We start from the raw sequence: 12,981 nt of genomic DNA on the forward strand, positions 1-12,981 counted from the left end.
ACGTAACAAACTAAGAAAGGAACTCAGGAAGATATTCCTCCAATGCCTCAGTCTGTGAGGGGACGAGTGACAGGATAAAAGGTCTTTATCTAGTTCTAGGCTCTTCTCTGCCCTGATCATCTAAACAAATTAGCCTTGTGGGTTTTTTAAGTGATGGAGAGCAGGAAAAGAAATGAATGCATTTCTTTCCAAATTCTGCCCTTTGCAGACTCCAGAGAAATAGATTTGTGGTCAAATACATGTGAAGTTCTTGTGGTAAGATGACTCCTTTCACAGGGCAAGTCCTGCCAAGATGAACGAGCCTAAAGCTCTGAGCACAGTAGGCCCTCCACAAACATCTGCTGGACGGAAGCGTACGGGAGCCCTGGTCACCTGGCCGCGGCCCCAGATTCCCTGCCCTTTCACCAACACAGAATTCCAACCCAGCTGCCAGCCACAGTGACGCAACACGAGAGGGTGATGTAAGACGGCAGGAGCATTTCTAAGCAAATGCCACGGAGAACTGGACGTCCTGACTCAAGTCAGAGCTAAAGATTATCAGACTAATACGTGGGGTCAGACTTGGTTCATGCCTTCCTTTTCTGACTCTATCCCAAGCACCTTAAAAAAAGACACTTACAGGTCAAAATGGCACCCAGAATGACCACATGCCTCCCCTCCCTGGATGGGGTAGGGGAGTCAAGGGGAGGATGGAATCTCATTCACATAACGTTTTAGCAGCAAACGTGTCATAGGCAAAAGGCAGAAATTCTTGATTGTGGAAAGCGTTTGAGAGGCCACATTTGCCCAAAAGATTAAGATGCTGTTTCTGAAATGTTAATGTTTAATCAATCAGCTGCTCATAAACAGACCACTCCTCAAGGGTGTTAGGAAGACAAAGATGGGCCTCCAAGTGTTGTTGCCTGTTGCCCAAAACTTAAGGAGAATTAAAAATCACAAACTAAATACTAGACCACCAGCGAATTCACTCAATGGAAGTTTCTCCAACTACAGAACACAGGGTCATGGAGAGGTCAAGATCTCACGTGTCCATTCTTGACGCATTTGACTCTGTCCCTTTCAGTGACTCCCTATCTAGGGAAGGGATCTGAGTGCTGGCAGGTGGGAAAGGGATACTGTGTGTTGTGTTGTGTTGTGTTGTGTTGTGTTGTGTTGAATAAGCTAACACACGGTTCTGGAACACATTTGTTAGAACGAACTGAACCAAAAGTAAAAGCCTTACTGAAAACCAAGTCTGAGTGGACACTGGCATGACGGGGAGGGAGAGCAGTGAACTGGATCTGGACCTAGATTTTGGCTCCCAGCTCTGCCGCCTGCAGGCTGTTTGACCCTGAGCCAGACATTCCACCTCTTTGAGCCTTAGTTTCCCCTTCTATGCAACAGGATAATACTCCTGGTATTTTACAGCACTGCTGTGAGGATCAAATCAGATCATACGTGAAAGTGCTTTGAACACCTGAAAAGGCATCAGAGGTATCAGTCTCGTGGACTCGCCAAGCGACTCACCCATCACTTGCAGAAACATGTGATTTTTCTGTCTCAGACATCCTGTAACAGGGCCTGAGGGGAAACGGGAGTAGGAACTCTAATCCACATTGGCGTCAATAGCTGATCAACTGAAAAGAGAATCTTCTCTCAAGAAGATAAGAGAAACCACATATCATCTAATTAAAGCAGGCAGGTGAGCGCAAGTTCAAAGGCAGGACAGCCTGGCTCAGCCTGCTGCTCCTGGGCAGCCAGAGCAAGAATCGGCAAATGAGGCTTGGTGTGTCTTTGCTGTGGGAACAGGCGCCCTTTAGCGGGAAGGGCCACCCGCGCAGCAGGGAGAAGAAGAGGGAAGGGGAGCACAGCCACCCTCGTCTCTCAATTTATCTCCCACTTGTTCCCTTCACAGCTCCCCATTCCCACCGGGCTGCTGTATCCCTGGGGCCCCCCAAACACACTCACTCAGAGCGGCCTCTGTGCCTTTATTCTTGCTGGACATCCCTTAAGTACACTGCCTTTAGCCCTATGGAATACCTATGTAGGAGGATATGATAATGTTACATCGTCATATCTTCGTCATCATCAGTACGATTGTGGTAAGCACCTGACACATATTGACATATTTAATTCTCACTAAAATCCTATAAGGTGGGAACTATCATTATCTCCACTTTGCAGATAAAAGCAACTGAGGCACAGAGATCCTAAGTAAAGGGCTGAGCTAGAATATAAGCCCAGGCAATATGGTTCCAAAGTCTACACCTCTAATCATTAGTCTCCACCACGGCTTTTGAATGCAGTACATGGTGTGTCACATCTTCTCCACCAAGAATGCAATGACTGGGTGTCATTTTTTATCAAGCACACACCAAGTACTGGACACATGCTCCAGGTTCGGTAAATGGAGAAGAAGGAAGGAAAGGAAAGGAAGGAGACTATGGGATGAGGAAAGGAGAGAGGGAAAGAAAGGAAAGACCAGAGAGAGGGGTGTCATGTCTGGGCTATGAGTCCTGGGATCAGGAATTTAGAACTGTGTTCCTGTTTAGGCAGGTGTCAAGAATCTCAACCCCCAACCCGAAGAGTGGGAGGCTGTAAAGGTCAGAAGAACAGGAACAGCAGCAGCAGCAATGATGATGCCATTTACAGAGTGTGACCTGTGAGCCCAGCTCTGTGCTAAGCATTTTACGTGCACTATTTCACTCATCCTCCCAACAACTCTAGGAACTAAGGTTCATCATTATCCCCATTTTACAACTGAGGAAACTGAGGCTTCCAGATGTTAAATCACTTGCCCAAAGCCAGACCACCCAAGAGAGCTGAAAACTATCCAGCCAGTTCAAAAACAGTACTGACATTTATGTGACTTTCCCTAATTGCATGGTACCCACGGTCCTCCAGCCACATGTATGGATGCACAGAGCATGGGACGCCTTTAACACCAAGCCAGCCACCCTTAGAATACACAAAGCAAGGAGGGCCCGTGCCCAGGAGGTGAGCAAGGAGAAAACTGAAGACAACTGGGTGCCCAGGTGACATTCCAGATGAGGAGAGGCCTGTGCATGAGATATCATTCATAGTCAGCAGATGCTTTCCCTGCCACTCAAGGAAAGGCCAACTCAAGGGATGATGGCCCTAAATGCTTTCTTGACGGCCAAGGGGAGCTCCCAAGTCCTTGTCCAAGGCACACGGACTGGGAACAAAGACCGATACTAACAGCATCCCCTGATTCTGTTTCAAGTCTTTATCCAAACCTCAGTTATTCCAAGAAACCCTACCTGGCTTAACAGCCCCCTCCCCACCCCATGAACCCCTGGCCTCCACGGTGACTCAGAAATCCACTATGTCACCTGGCACACCATCCTGTATTCCATCACCGTTTCTACATGCTCAGAAATTGTTTTCTAGCAGGGCTTAAGCACATGAATAGAAAAATAAACTCCTCTGGAGACAGAATCCTATCTTTCTTAGGTTTCCTCTCCTCTGCTCCTTGCTGTACACCACCCAGCAGAATGTTCTACAAGCAGCCACTCAGTAAGAGTTGCTGACTCACCTGACAAGCTCAAGGCTGGGAAGGTTGCTGATCACCTGTTGCCAGGGACTTAAATTCTGATCACTATACTTCACGTCATCTCTCTCTGAATTTTTGACCCTCTATCTGTTTTTCCCTTCCTTCTTCTCTCGTAAGTCTCATTTTCAATTTAATCATGCTGGATGTTCTTGAATAGACCTCACAATAACCCAGCCAAATCTAAACTCGGGGCTGTAAATAGTAGGCACTCTGCTGCCACACCAGGAAGCTGGCAATGACCAAGAATGGCAAAGAATGACGTTGGATCTGTATGGGGAATTTTCAGGAGTGACATGAAGTCCCAGTAGAAATACTGAAGATATGGAAACCAAGATGATCATTCCAACAGCGCTGGATCTGTATTCTGTTTGCCATCTTGCCTAAAGCACTTCCCAAATGTCAACTGTGCATAGAGTAAACGCTAAGTGGTTTCCTTGACAGATCAGAGATAAACATCTTTATAAATTTTGGATTTTGAGAGGGAATGTAGGGTTCCTCAACAGTATAAAGGGAATAACACCAGTAAAAAAGCAGGAAAAAAAAATATTTAGGAAGTTAAAGTTTTAGTGACAAATATCAAGATACAAGTTCAAGGCCTTGATGGGAAACCTTCTATCGTCAGGCTGAATCTGGGCCTGAATTAACTGTTAGTCAGGTCAAGTACTATATTACCACACACCATTTATGCCTATGGTTGCAAAAATGCAACACAGCTTCAAGTGACATCTCCTAAAACAATACAAGGTAATACTGCCATCCCATGACAATGTGTTTCTGAATATAGCTTCTTTCTTTACCTGTCTTTTATATTTTGTACAATCCTCTGTTTTTTGTTTTTTGCTTCTGTTAGTCTACCTTCCATGACCATAACAGAGAACTCAAGCATATTTCTTATCATTTGACCTGTTTACTAAATTGCTGAGTAGACACAGCAAATTGGTGTCCATCACCCATGCCACTTCCTCCCCACAAGCCTTTCTGTTATGCAGGAACCAGAGAATTGAGAGTTACTATTTCAGACTCCCTTGCAGCTAGCTATGAAAGGGGAAGTAGAGGATTCTGGGCTTCAGTTGTCTGCTTTGGCAGTATGGCCAGGGAGGCATTTGGCTACTCTGCAGCAATAGCCTGCATCTCAGCTGAGAGATGGAGAATGGAGAATCTATTTTGCTGGAGAAGATCATGGCAAGGCAGTGGCACTAGCAGTGCTTCCTGACTGGGACAGAGTGGCCATGGTCCTAAACCCTGCAGCTGTAGCATCAGCTTCGCAATTTGCCAGGCGGCTTCCAGATGACAGAGGAGGCAACAACTACTTGGAGACCCAGATCTGCTGCATGGCTCTGAGAGTTGTTTCTCAAAGTACAACCTAGAAGTTTTTCTAGATCGCCTAATGATTCCTGTAAGCATTTTAATGCCCTCCAACAAATTCCTTTCTGCTTAAACTAGACAGAAGTGGATTCAGTTCTCTGCAACTGAAACCAGACCAAAACTTGGCCTGGATTCTTGTTTTTAAAAGTAGATCAACATCTTCATTTAAAAAAAAAGACACACACAAACCAGAACCCTGAAATTTCAGTTATGTCTCTAACCGGCTCAACAACCTCGGACAAGGCACTTACTAATGTTTATTGGGTCTCAGTTTTCTCATCCATAAAATGAGAGAGTCTCCAACGTCCCTAAGACGGCTAAGGTCCAGTGATTCTAAATCCAGATGCCCTTTACTTTCATAATTCTGAATTTATTTTTGCAATCAATAAGATCAATGCCCCTCAGTCGGGGAAAAAAATATCCTCATTCTTAATAGAGTGGTGGCTTTCAAATCTTGCTCTGGGACACCAAGGCTCCAGGCCAAGAAACCCCCCTTTCACCTGGAGCTGGACATTCCTTTGAAGAAAGGATCCACAGTGGTAGAGACAGGTGGGTAGGGGTGGTGAATAATATTCTTTTATAGTTTCTTCTAGAAATGGAAGTGGTAGTCTTGGTTTCTGTATTGTTTATACTTTTTACAACAGAAAGTACTCATTGATTTTTTGTATAATTAAATAAATAGAAAACAGGCACAGCTTGCTTTCAAATTTTTGTTTATCTGTACGTACTATTTTTCCCCTCAAAAAGAAATAGATCAGTATGTTGACCATGATTATCTCTGTGTGGTGAGATTTCAGGGACATTTATTTTCACTTTTATACTTTTGGGCATTTCCCAAATTGGTTGCATTTATTAACCCGGTGGGTAAAAAGGACACTGAGGAGCCTCCTTGCTCTGAACCCTTCCCACGTCTGTGCAGGCGGCTGCATGGTTATGCCGAAAGTTCTGATTCAGAGGAAAGCCATTTCCATCCTCAGACTTGGATAAACGTTAATCAAGTAAGATAGACAGGTGGGTAGATCAGCCTGTTGAAGATAAGTAGGTAGGTAAACAAATTAAAGAGAAAGCTGTGCCACACCACACTAAAGAAGGGGGAAGTTTAAAGAATAAATTTAATCCAAGCTGAACCAAGAAACACTGGTCTTTTAAAAATTTAGCCTTACCCTGCAGCACAAATAAAAATGTTTACCATAAACACATACGATTTTTATAAAAACTAGTTAATATTTTTAAATTAAGTTAATCTCTCAAACTTCTGGTAAGGGTATAAAATAGTACCATCCTCCTTTTATACATGTGTATATGTGTATACTATACGTATATATATAAAATTTCCTTTAAAACATCCATAGCCTTTAACCCAAAAATTCTACTTCCAGGTATACATTGTAAGAAGGAAACAAGAGATGTTGATAAGGGATCATGTTCAAGCATGTTCCCCATAGTGTTATTTATAATTATAAAAAATCACTAGCAAGCTAACTATTCAACAATAAGCTTTGGTAAAATAAAGTATACTTACAAGTCACAATACAGGTATTCAGTAAAAACCATGCGATAAAAAAATAGTAAATTACAAAGGGAAAATACTCATGATATAGTTATAAAATCAGGTTAGGAAATAACGTATGTGTGTCTTTTTTTGCCATGAAAAAAGGACGGAAGAAAATGCACCAAAATGTTAATAATGGTCATCTCTAGATGGTAAATAGTAGAGTTGGGGAGATTTTTACCTAGTTCTTGTGGTTTTCCAGAATTTTCCCAAGTTTTTGTAACTGGAGCAGTAGGGTAAAAGCAGTAATAAATATTCTAATTAAACAAACAAACTGCCCAAGTCTCTCCTTTCTGTAAACGTCCAAATTAAAGTCAAAAGCATTTTTTATCGCAGACCAATCTCGTAATTTTACCCATCAACTATCTGAATGGAATACACATTACTCACTTACCATGTTGTGGCTGGGGTAGTGTTTTATGCTGTTTTTTAATTAATTAATTTGAGTCACTAGCATTTGAAATGAGACTATTTTATGGGGCTGAAATTTACATTTATCTCCCTTTTTAAAGCCCATTTAACAAATTAACAAGAAAACAGCAGACAATCAAGGAAGTTACTGTGCCCACTTCATGTGTCATATATAAAACAGCAACTACAAGATTCCCATGAGGGTCAAATGAGAATGTCTGGTAAAGACCTCTGGATAAACTTAAATGCTATATAAGCAATAGTGAAATACTACTACTATCATTTAAAGTCCAGCTGTTTTGGCCCGGCCCCGTGGCTTAGCAGTTAAGTGCGCACGCTCCGCTGCTGGCGGCCCGGGTTCGGATCCCGGGCGCGCACCAACGCACCGCTTGTACGGCCATGCTGAGGCCGCGTCCCACGTACAGCAACTAGAAGGATGTGCAACTATGACGCACAACTATCTACTGGGGCTTTGGGGAAAAAAAGGAGGAGGATTGGCAATAGATGTTAGCTCAGAGCTGGTCTTTCTCAGCAAAAAGAGGAGGATTAGCACGGATGTTAGCTCAGGGCTGATCTTCCTCACAAAGTAAATAAATAAATAAATAAATAAAGTCCAGCTGTTTCATGACTTCACATAGGGTTACTTAACTCTTAAAGAGGTCATGTCCGAGCACCAAGGAATCTATGGGACTCAATCCTCTGTGCAAAGCTCCCTGAACTGTGGCATGCAGCATCTCTCAGGGTAAAGGGTCCACAGTGTTCCCCACGTAATCCATGACCCCACACAGGTAAAAAATACAGCTCACAGATGGGAAATCAATACAGCTGGCTGCTGATGAGTTTTATCTAAAATCAAAGGAGCTCCAGCAGGGTCTCTCTCTACTTAAACCCTAACGGAAACATCTGGTGGTCAGTTGGCCATCACTGACTCTCCCAGAGGTCTTACCGCAGAGCAGACTGTCTAAGGGCTAAATCCTGATGACACATACCCCAGGACCTTGGTCTCTTTGGGCAGAAAGGAATCTCAAAGGGCAACAAAGGCAGCAGGTGGACAGCAGCCTCAGGTCTAACACTGGAAGCCAAAAGAAGTTTTTAAAAAGGGCCCTTTGTCCCCACGGGGACTCTGTTTTATTACAAAACAGAATGGCATTTCTTCCATTTGGAAAGAAATATGTAATCCAACCTTTTCCTGATTCAAACCGTCCTTTCCCACAATCTGTCTCAATTTGTGAGGTTTGCCTAAATGTTTAAGATATTTCGATTAAAGACAGCGGCGACAACACAAGACCTTGGGCGCCACAGCAGGCCTGAGCAGGGAAGGGCACAGGAGTCCCCCTTCTAACGGCAGCTTCCTAAGCTACCCAATCTGATGGCTCTAAGCTACCCAATCTGATGGCTTGAAATTAACTCGCTCAGTTAATAATTCAAACCCATGGGCTGGGCAAGTTTTAACGTTTCAATGTTGGTTTACAATGAACCCAGCAACAGTGTTTTAAGGTGTTTGATTTTTAATTAGTCTATTGATTTACCAGTCTGGTTAACAATACTTTATTCCTGTGCCCTTTATTCTGTCTTCCATTCTTATTAAGAAAGAGTGGTGGTTACTCTGGTTCTTTTCTCCTCTGCACGAGGCCAGACTATGGCTCCCTCCCTCCTCAGGGGCACAGGATATGATGTTAAGAACAGACAGCACGAAGCCTGATCACTTGATTCTGCAAGGTCTTGGGCAAATTAAGGTAACCTGTCTGTGCCTCTGTTTCTTCATCTATAAAATGGGGTGAGAGCACCTACTCACAGGAGTGGTGTGACCATTTAATGAGATGACTCACAAAAAACCCTCAGATCAGCACCCGACACAGAGGAACCGCTGAGAGCCCTGGGCCCCTCTTTTCCCTTCCTTGGTGTTTCAAAAGCTGTCTAAATTGTTAATCTGAACATTTCAATATCTAATACTTTCTAAGAACAAGACCAGAATGAATTATTCATCAACAAGAGGGTCCTTTTCACAGGCAGATTGAAGAGTGCCTATTAAATAAGGTCTGTCCAACACGCTTTATTCCTAGAGGAACAGACAGGCTCAGAGACATCAAAACACTTCTCAAGGTCACACTGCTCAGCAGCAAGACAAAAACGGGTCTGAGAATGCGTGGTCTCTGAACTACAACTGACCGTCCCTCTCACTGCACCTCGTTCCGACCTGTCTCCCCGCTGTGGGTGCATGGGTGAGGTGAGGAGGGAACACACGTGTCCCGCGACCCCTGCTGCAATTCTGTGACACAGCCCAGAGTGTGGCATGACCCAGGCTTGTTGCAGGGACAACTGTGACGTCACTCTCGACAACATAACTAAAAATGGTACAAAGAGCGGCCGGTCATTCCCACCACCAGAAGCTAACAGTGCTACCAACCAACAGATCCAAAGCAAGCCTGAGAACCAGCTTCACCAGTATTCCCATCAAGCTCACCAAGCGATTCTGAGATGCAGCCTTGGAAACCACTGGTAGAGAAAATCCCATGGTAAGGCCAGTATGAAGCTGTTTCTACCCCACAGATTGGTGAGGAAAGGCCAACACACCACAATGTTTTACATCCCAGTTCCTTCAGACATGCTGTTTCACCTTTCTAGAATGATTTTCCTTTCCTCGTCTATCTGGTAAACTCCTATGCATCCTTCAAAGCCCAGGTAAGAAAACAACTTTTCTTGAAAGCCTTCCCTGACAATCCCCTCCCCAGCTCACCCACCAGCACCTGCCATCTATTCCTAGGGCTGTGCTATCTCAGTCCATAACTTCAACTTGCCACTCACCTGCCTGTACTCCAATTCTGTAGTTCTCAAACTCTGTGGTGTCACAACATCACACTCTTAAAAAGCAAGGACCACCTAAGAGCTTTTGTTTCTGTGTGTTATATCTATCAATGCTCACTACATTAGAAATTAAAACTGAGACATTTGATATAAGAATACACACATCCCATCACCCATCAGAACAATGACATCAACGCAAGCTATGGAACCTCCGGAAAATTCCACTGTATATTCATGAAAGGATGAGAGGGAGAAAGGCAAATAAAGTCTCAGAATTATTATGAAAAAAAGTTTTGACATCACAGACTCCTTTTCTCGGGGATGCCCAGGTGTCCTCGAACCACAATTTGAGAACCACTGTTCTAGTTCATTCATTTGCATGTCTGTGTTGTCTGTATTCTGGGAGCTGCCGGAGGGCAGAGTCTTTATCTTATGTCTTTCCGTGTTCCTGATGCCCCAAGGTGGCAAACTACCTTTAACCTCTCCCTCTCTGAAACTACCTAAGGCCCAGGAACCCTACCAAGCCAATTGTGGCTCCCGCTCACTGGAGGAGAACTTGCTGCCCACTCCATCTGCCACCCGGCGTCCAGGACTGCACAGCAGGAAGGGGTGGTCCGGCAGGGGTTGGGGGTTGGAGCAGGGGTGCCTCCATGCACAGGCCTATGCTACGGTGACCTGACCCACTCCCAGAGGGAAGCTTCCCTGCAGATAAGCAACTCGGAGGATGAGTACTCGTGACATTTATTTATAAAAGGCTGCTCCCTGGAGAACGCATGATACCTTTCAGGCAGGGATTTAAAATCTCCTTTCTACCAATTCCCCTTAACAAGCCTCCAGGGAGGGACCCAGGAGCTGGGTCCTGTGGTTCCTAGGTTACAGGAGAAGCTGGAGGCAGCACTGAAGAAAGCGGTTCTTCTGGGCCCGGTGGGGCAGGCCACGGAACCAAAGGCCTCTCCGAGGCCCGAGACTCTCCCCGAATTCCCAGCCAAAGCGACATCATCACAGCGACCAGTCCTCCTGGAAATGCCCCTATAAAAAATGCCCCACACTCTGTCTGCACCAGCCCGTTCTTCCTCGTCCAGCCACTCCCCCACCTCCATCTACTACACAGAGTATTTTCCACCAGCTGTCGGTTTCTCGGTTTCTCTCCTCATACAACTTAAAAAAAATCACGCTTCAGGAAAACACACCCACGCATCTTGCTCACCAAGCGTGAAGCCATTCCTCTCGGTGTGGCTTTGTCTCAGCTCTACTACTGATAGTGGAGGAGAAGAAAATGCCTTTTTTATACCAAAGTGCTGCCTCATTCCTACCCGAGGAGGCTCCTACCTGGGTGTGCGTTTGCAAGTCTAATGTTGATATCACTATTTGAATACACGTTCGAGCTTGGAAAACAAGCCAATAGCTCAGAGGATCCAAGGCAAACTCAATCTGACAGCCACAGCCCTGACGGCTGCCAAGTCTGATTGACTAGCTGGATATATTTAGATATGGGGGAGGGAGGGGAGAAAGCACTGTTGTGCCACTGAACTCGAGAAGACTGTGTTGGTAACGACAGACTAGCAAATAAACAGCCAACAGCCATTCAACAACATCAGCTGGCGTCCCAGGCACAGAACCCTCGCCTCCGTCAACCACACACAATTTCAAAAGCCACCCACGCGCTCCCAAAAAAAAAAAAAAAAAAAAAGGCAATTAGAAAGGGTTCCGCCTCGGCATTCTCCACAATTATTCTCTAGAAATAAACAAACAAATAAGTAAATATATCTGTTCCTGTGCTTTCCCCTACCCCCAGTCCTCCCCCCTGCCTTCCCTTCTAGGCCAGACTGAGTATCGAGCAAGAACGAGGCCACGGTTACTCAGTTAAGCCTTGGACCCTGTGCTCCTGCTTTTGCAAAGGTTCTGTTGTAAATCTGGCCCTCCGCACCATTAACTACTCCATGTGTGGAAATGAAAGTTAGAGGCTTTTCTTATTTCTTCTTTCTTTCGAGGGGTGGAAACACTTAAGAGTAGGGGGGTGGCTAGAGTTATTATTAATTAGAGACCCCTTCACCAGGTGGTTCGCACATTTCATTCCTTTAGGGGAGGGGAGAGGAGTGGAGAAGGGCCCAGGTGGGGAGCCAGCAGAGCCCAGCACAGAGACCAACCCTACCAGGGGCTGCAGACCTTGGGCAAATGGATTTACACCCTGTCAGCCTCAGTTTCCCAACTACAAGATCAGGAAAACAATACCCATCCCTGAGAGGATACACTCATTCATTCAACAAATATTTCTACTACGTGCAAGGCCCTGTAGACCATGCTGAGATACGTCCACAAATAAAATTAAAGGTTAGACAAGATGGGCTGTATCCAGCTCTGAACACCTCCAGGACTACGGAAAGTGCTCGATGCACGAGAGCTACTCTGCCACAGCGACCCCCTCTGCTTGCTCCTCTCCAGCCTCTCTCACACCACTTCCTCCCCACACGGCCTTCTTTCAGCTCTTCTAGCACACTGAGCTTTTGAGCAGGCTATTTCCCTCTCTGCCCGGAAGGCTCTTTCCATCCCTCCTGACCTCACTCCACTCATGTTGTCACTCCTGGATGCCTCCCAAAACACGCCCTTGTTCTGGGCTCTCATGTCACCCTCTACTCTTCCTCCACAGCACTTATCACAAGGTGCACTGATGCATCTATTTGTGGCGTTATTTTAGTGTCTGTCCCCCACGGTTTCCTGTAGGCTCCACGCAGGCGTCTTCCTTCATCACTGAATTTCCCCTTAGCATCTAGAAAAGCACTAGTAGGAACCTATTACATATCTGTTGGTGGAATGAATGAGTGAATGAATGAATGGACCACTTAATGGAAATAACCCAGATGTCCTCGAAGGCCTCTCCTCCACCTCTAGAAACATGAGTCCATGGAACTAGTCCCCCTGCACATAAAACTATTGTGCTTCAATTTTCTCATCTGCAAAATGAAGTTCTGGTACACACTCAAGACCTTCGGATTTTTGTTTTTTTAATTAAGTCTCAACATAGGATACATTTCTCTGAATACGGCTGAGTCTTTAGAGACAGCAAATGTTTTCTTATGAAACAAAAATAAGTTGGGTATCAATTGCTAACAGACAGGAAGTGCCACAGGTCTTGAAAACAGAGGTTCTTTTTTTTTTTTTTTTTTTTGCAAAGAATAAATAAATTGAGACTTTTGTTTTGGGCAAAATCCTGTGCTGTGAAGGATAAAAGCCAGCAATACTAAAAAGGAAATAGAAAAAAAAGAAATAAATAAATAGCCCAGGCATCGCTGAGCAA

The 12,981-nt window shown here is 44.8% G+C and overlaps 1 protein-coding gene across 8 annotated transcripts in view; it reads right to left on the bottom strand.

The window, feature by feature from the left end:
- The window catches only part of MSI2 (musashi RNA binding protein 2), a 390,565-nt gene that overhangs the window by 279,721 nt on the left and 97,863 nt on the right, over positions 1 to 12,981 (bottom strand). The window contains exon 1 of one of the 8 annotated variants that reach the window (XM_087440934.1): positions 10,894 to 10,933. The exons of the other annotated variants lie outside the window; for them this stretch is intronic. Within the exon in view, the coding sequence (XP_087297060.1) occupies positions 10,894 to 10,908 (15 nt within the window). The 5' untranslated portion in view covers positions 10,909 to 10,933. Of the gene's footprint in view, positions 1 to 10,893; positions 10,934 to 12,981 lie in introns of those variants that run through there. 8 annotated transcript variants of the gene reach the window in all.

This window comes from Ceratotherium simum, chromosome 16, assembly GCF_057802395.1.
Source record: "Ceratotherium simum simum isolate JZ-2026a chromosome 16, ASM5780239v1, whole genome shotgun sequence".
Classification (NCBI taxonomy): Eukaryota; Metazoa; Chordata; class Mammalia; order Perissodactyla; family Rhinocerotidae; genus Ceratotherium; species Ceratotherium simum.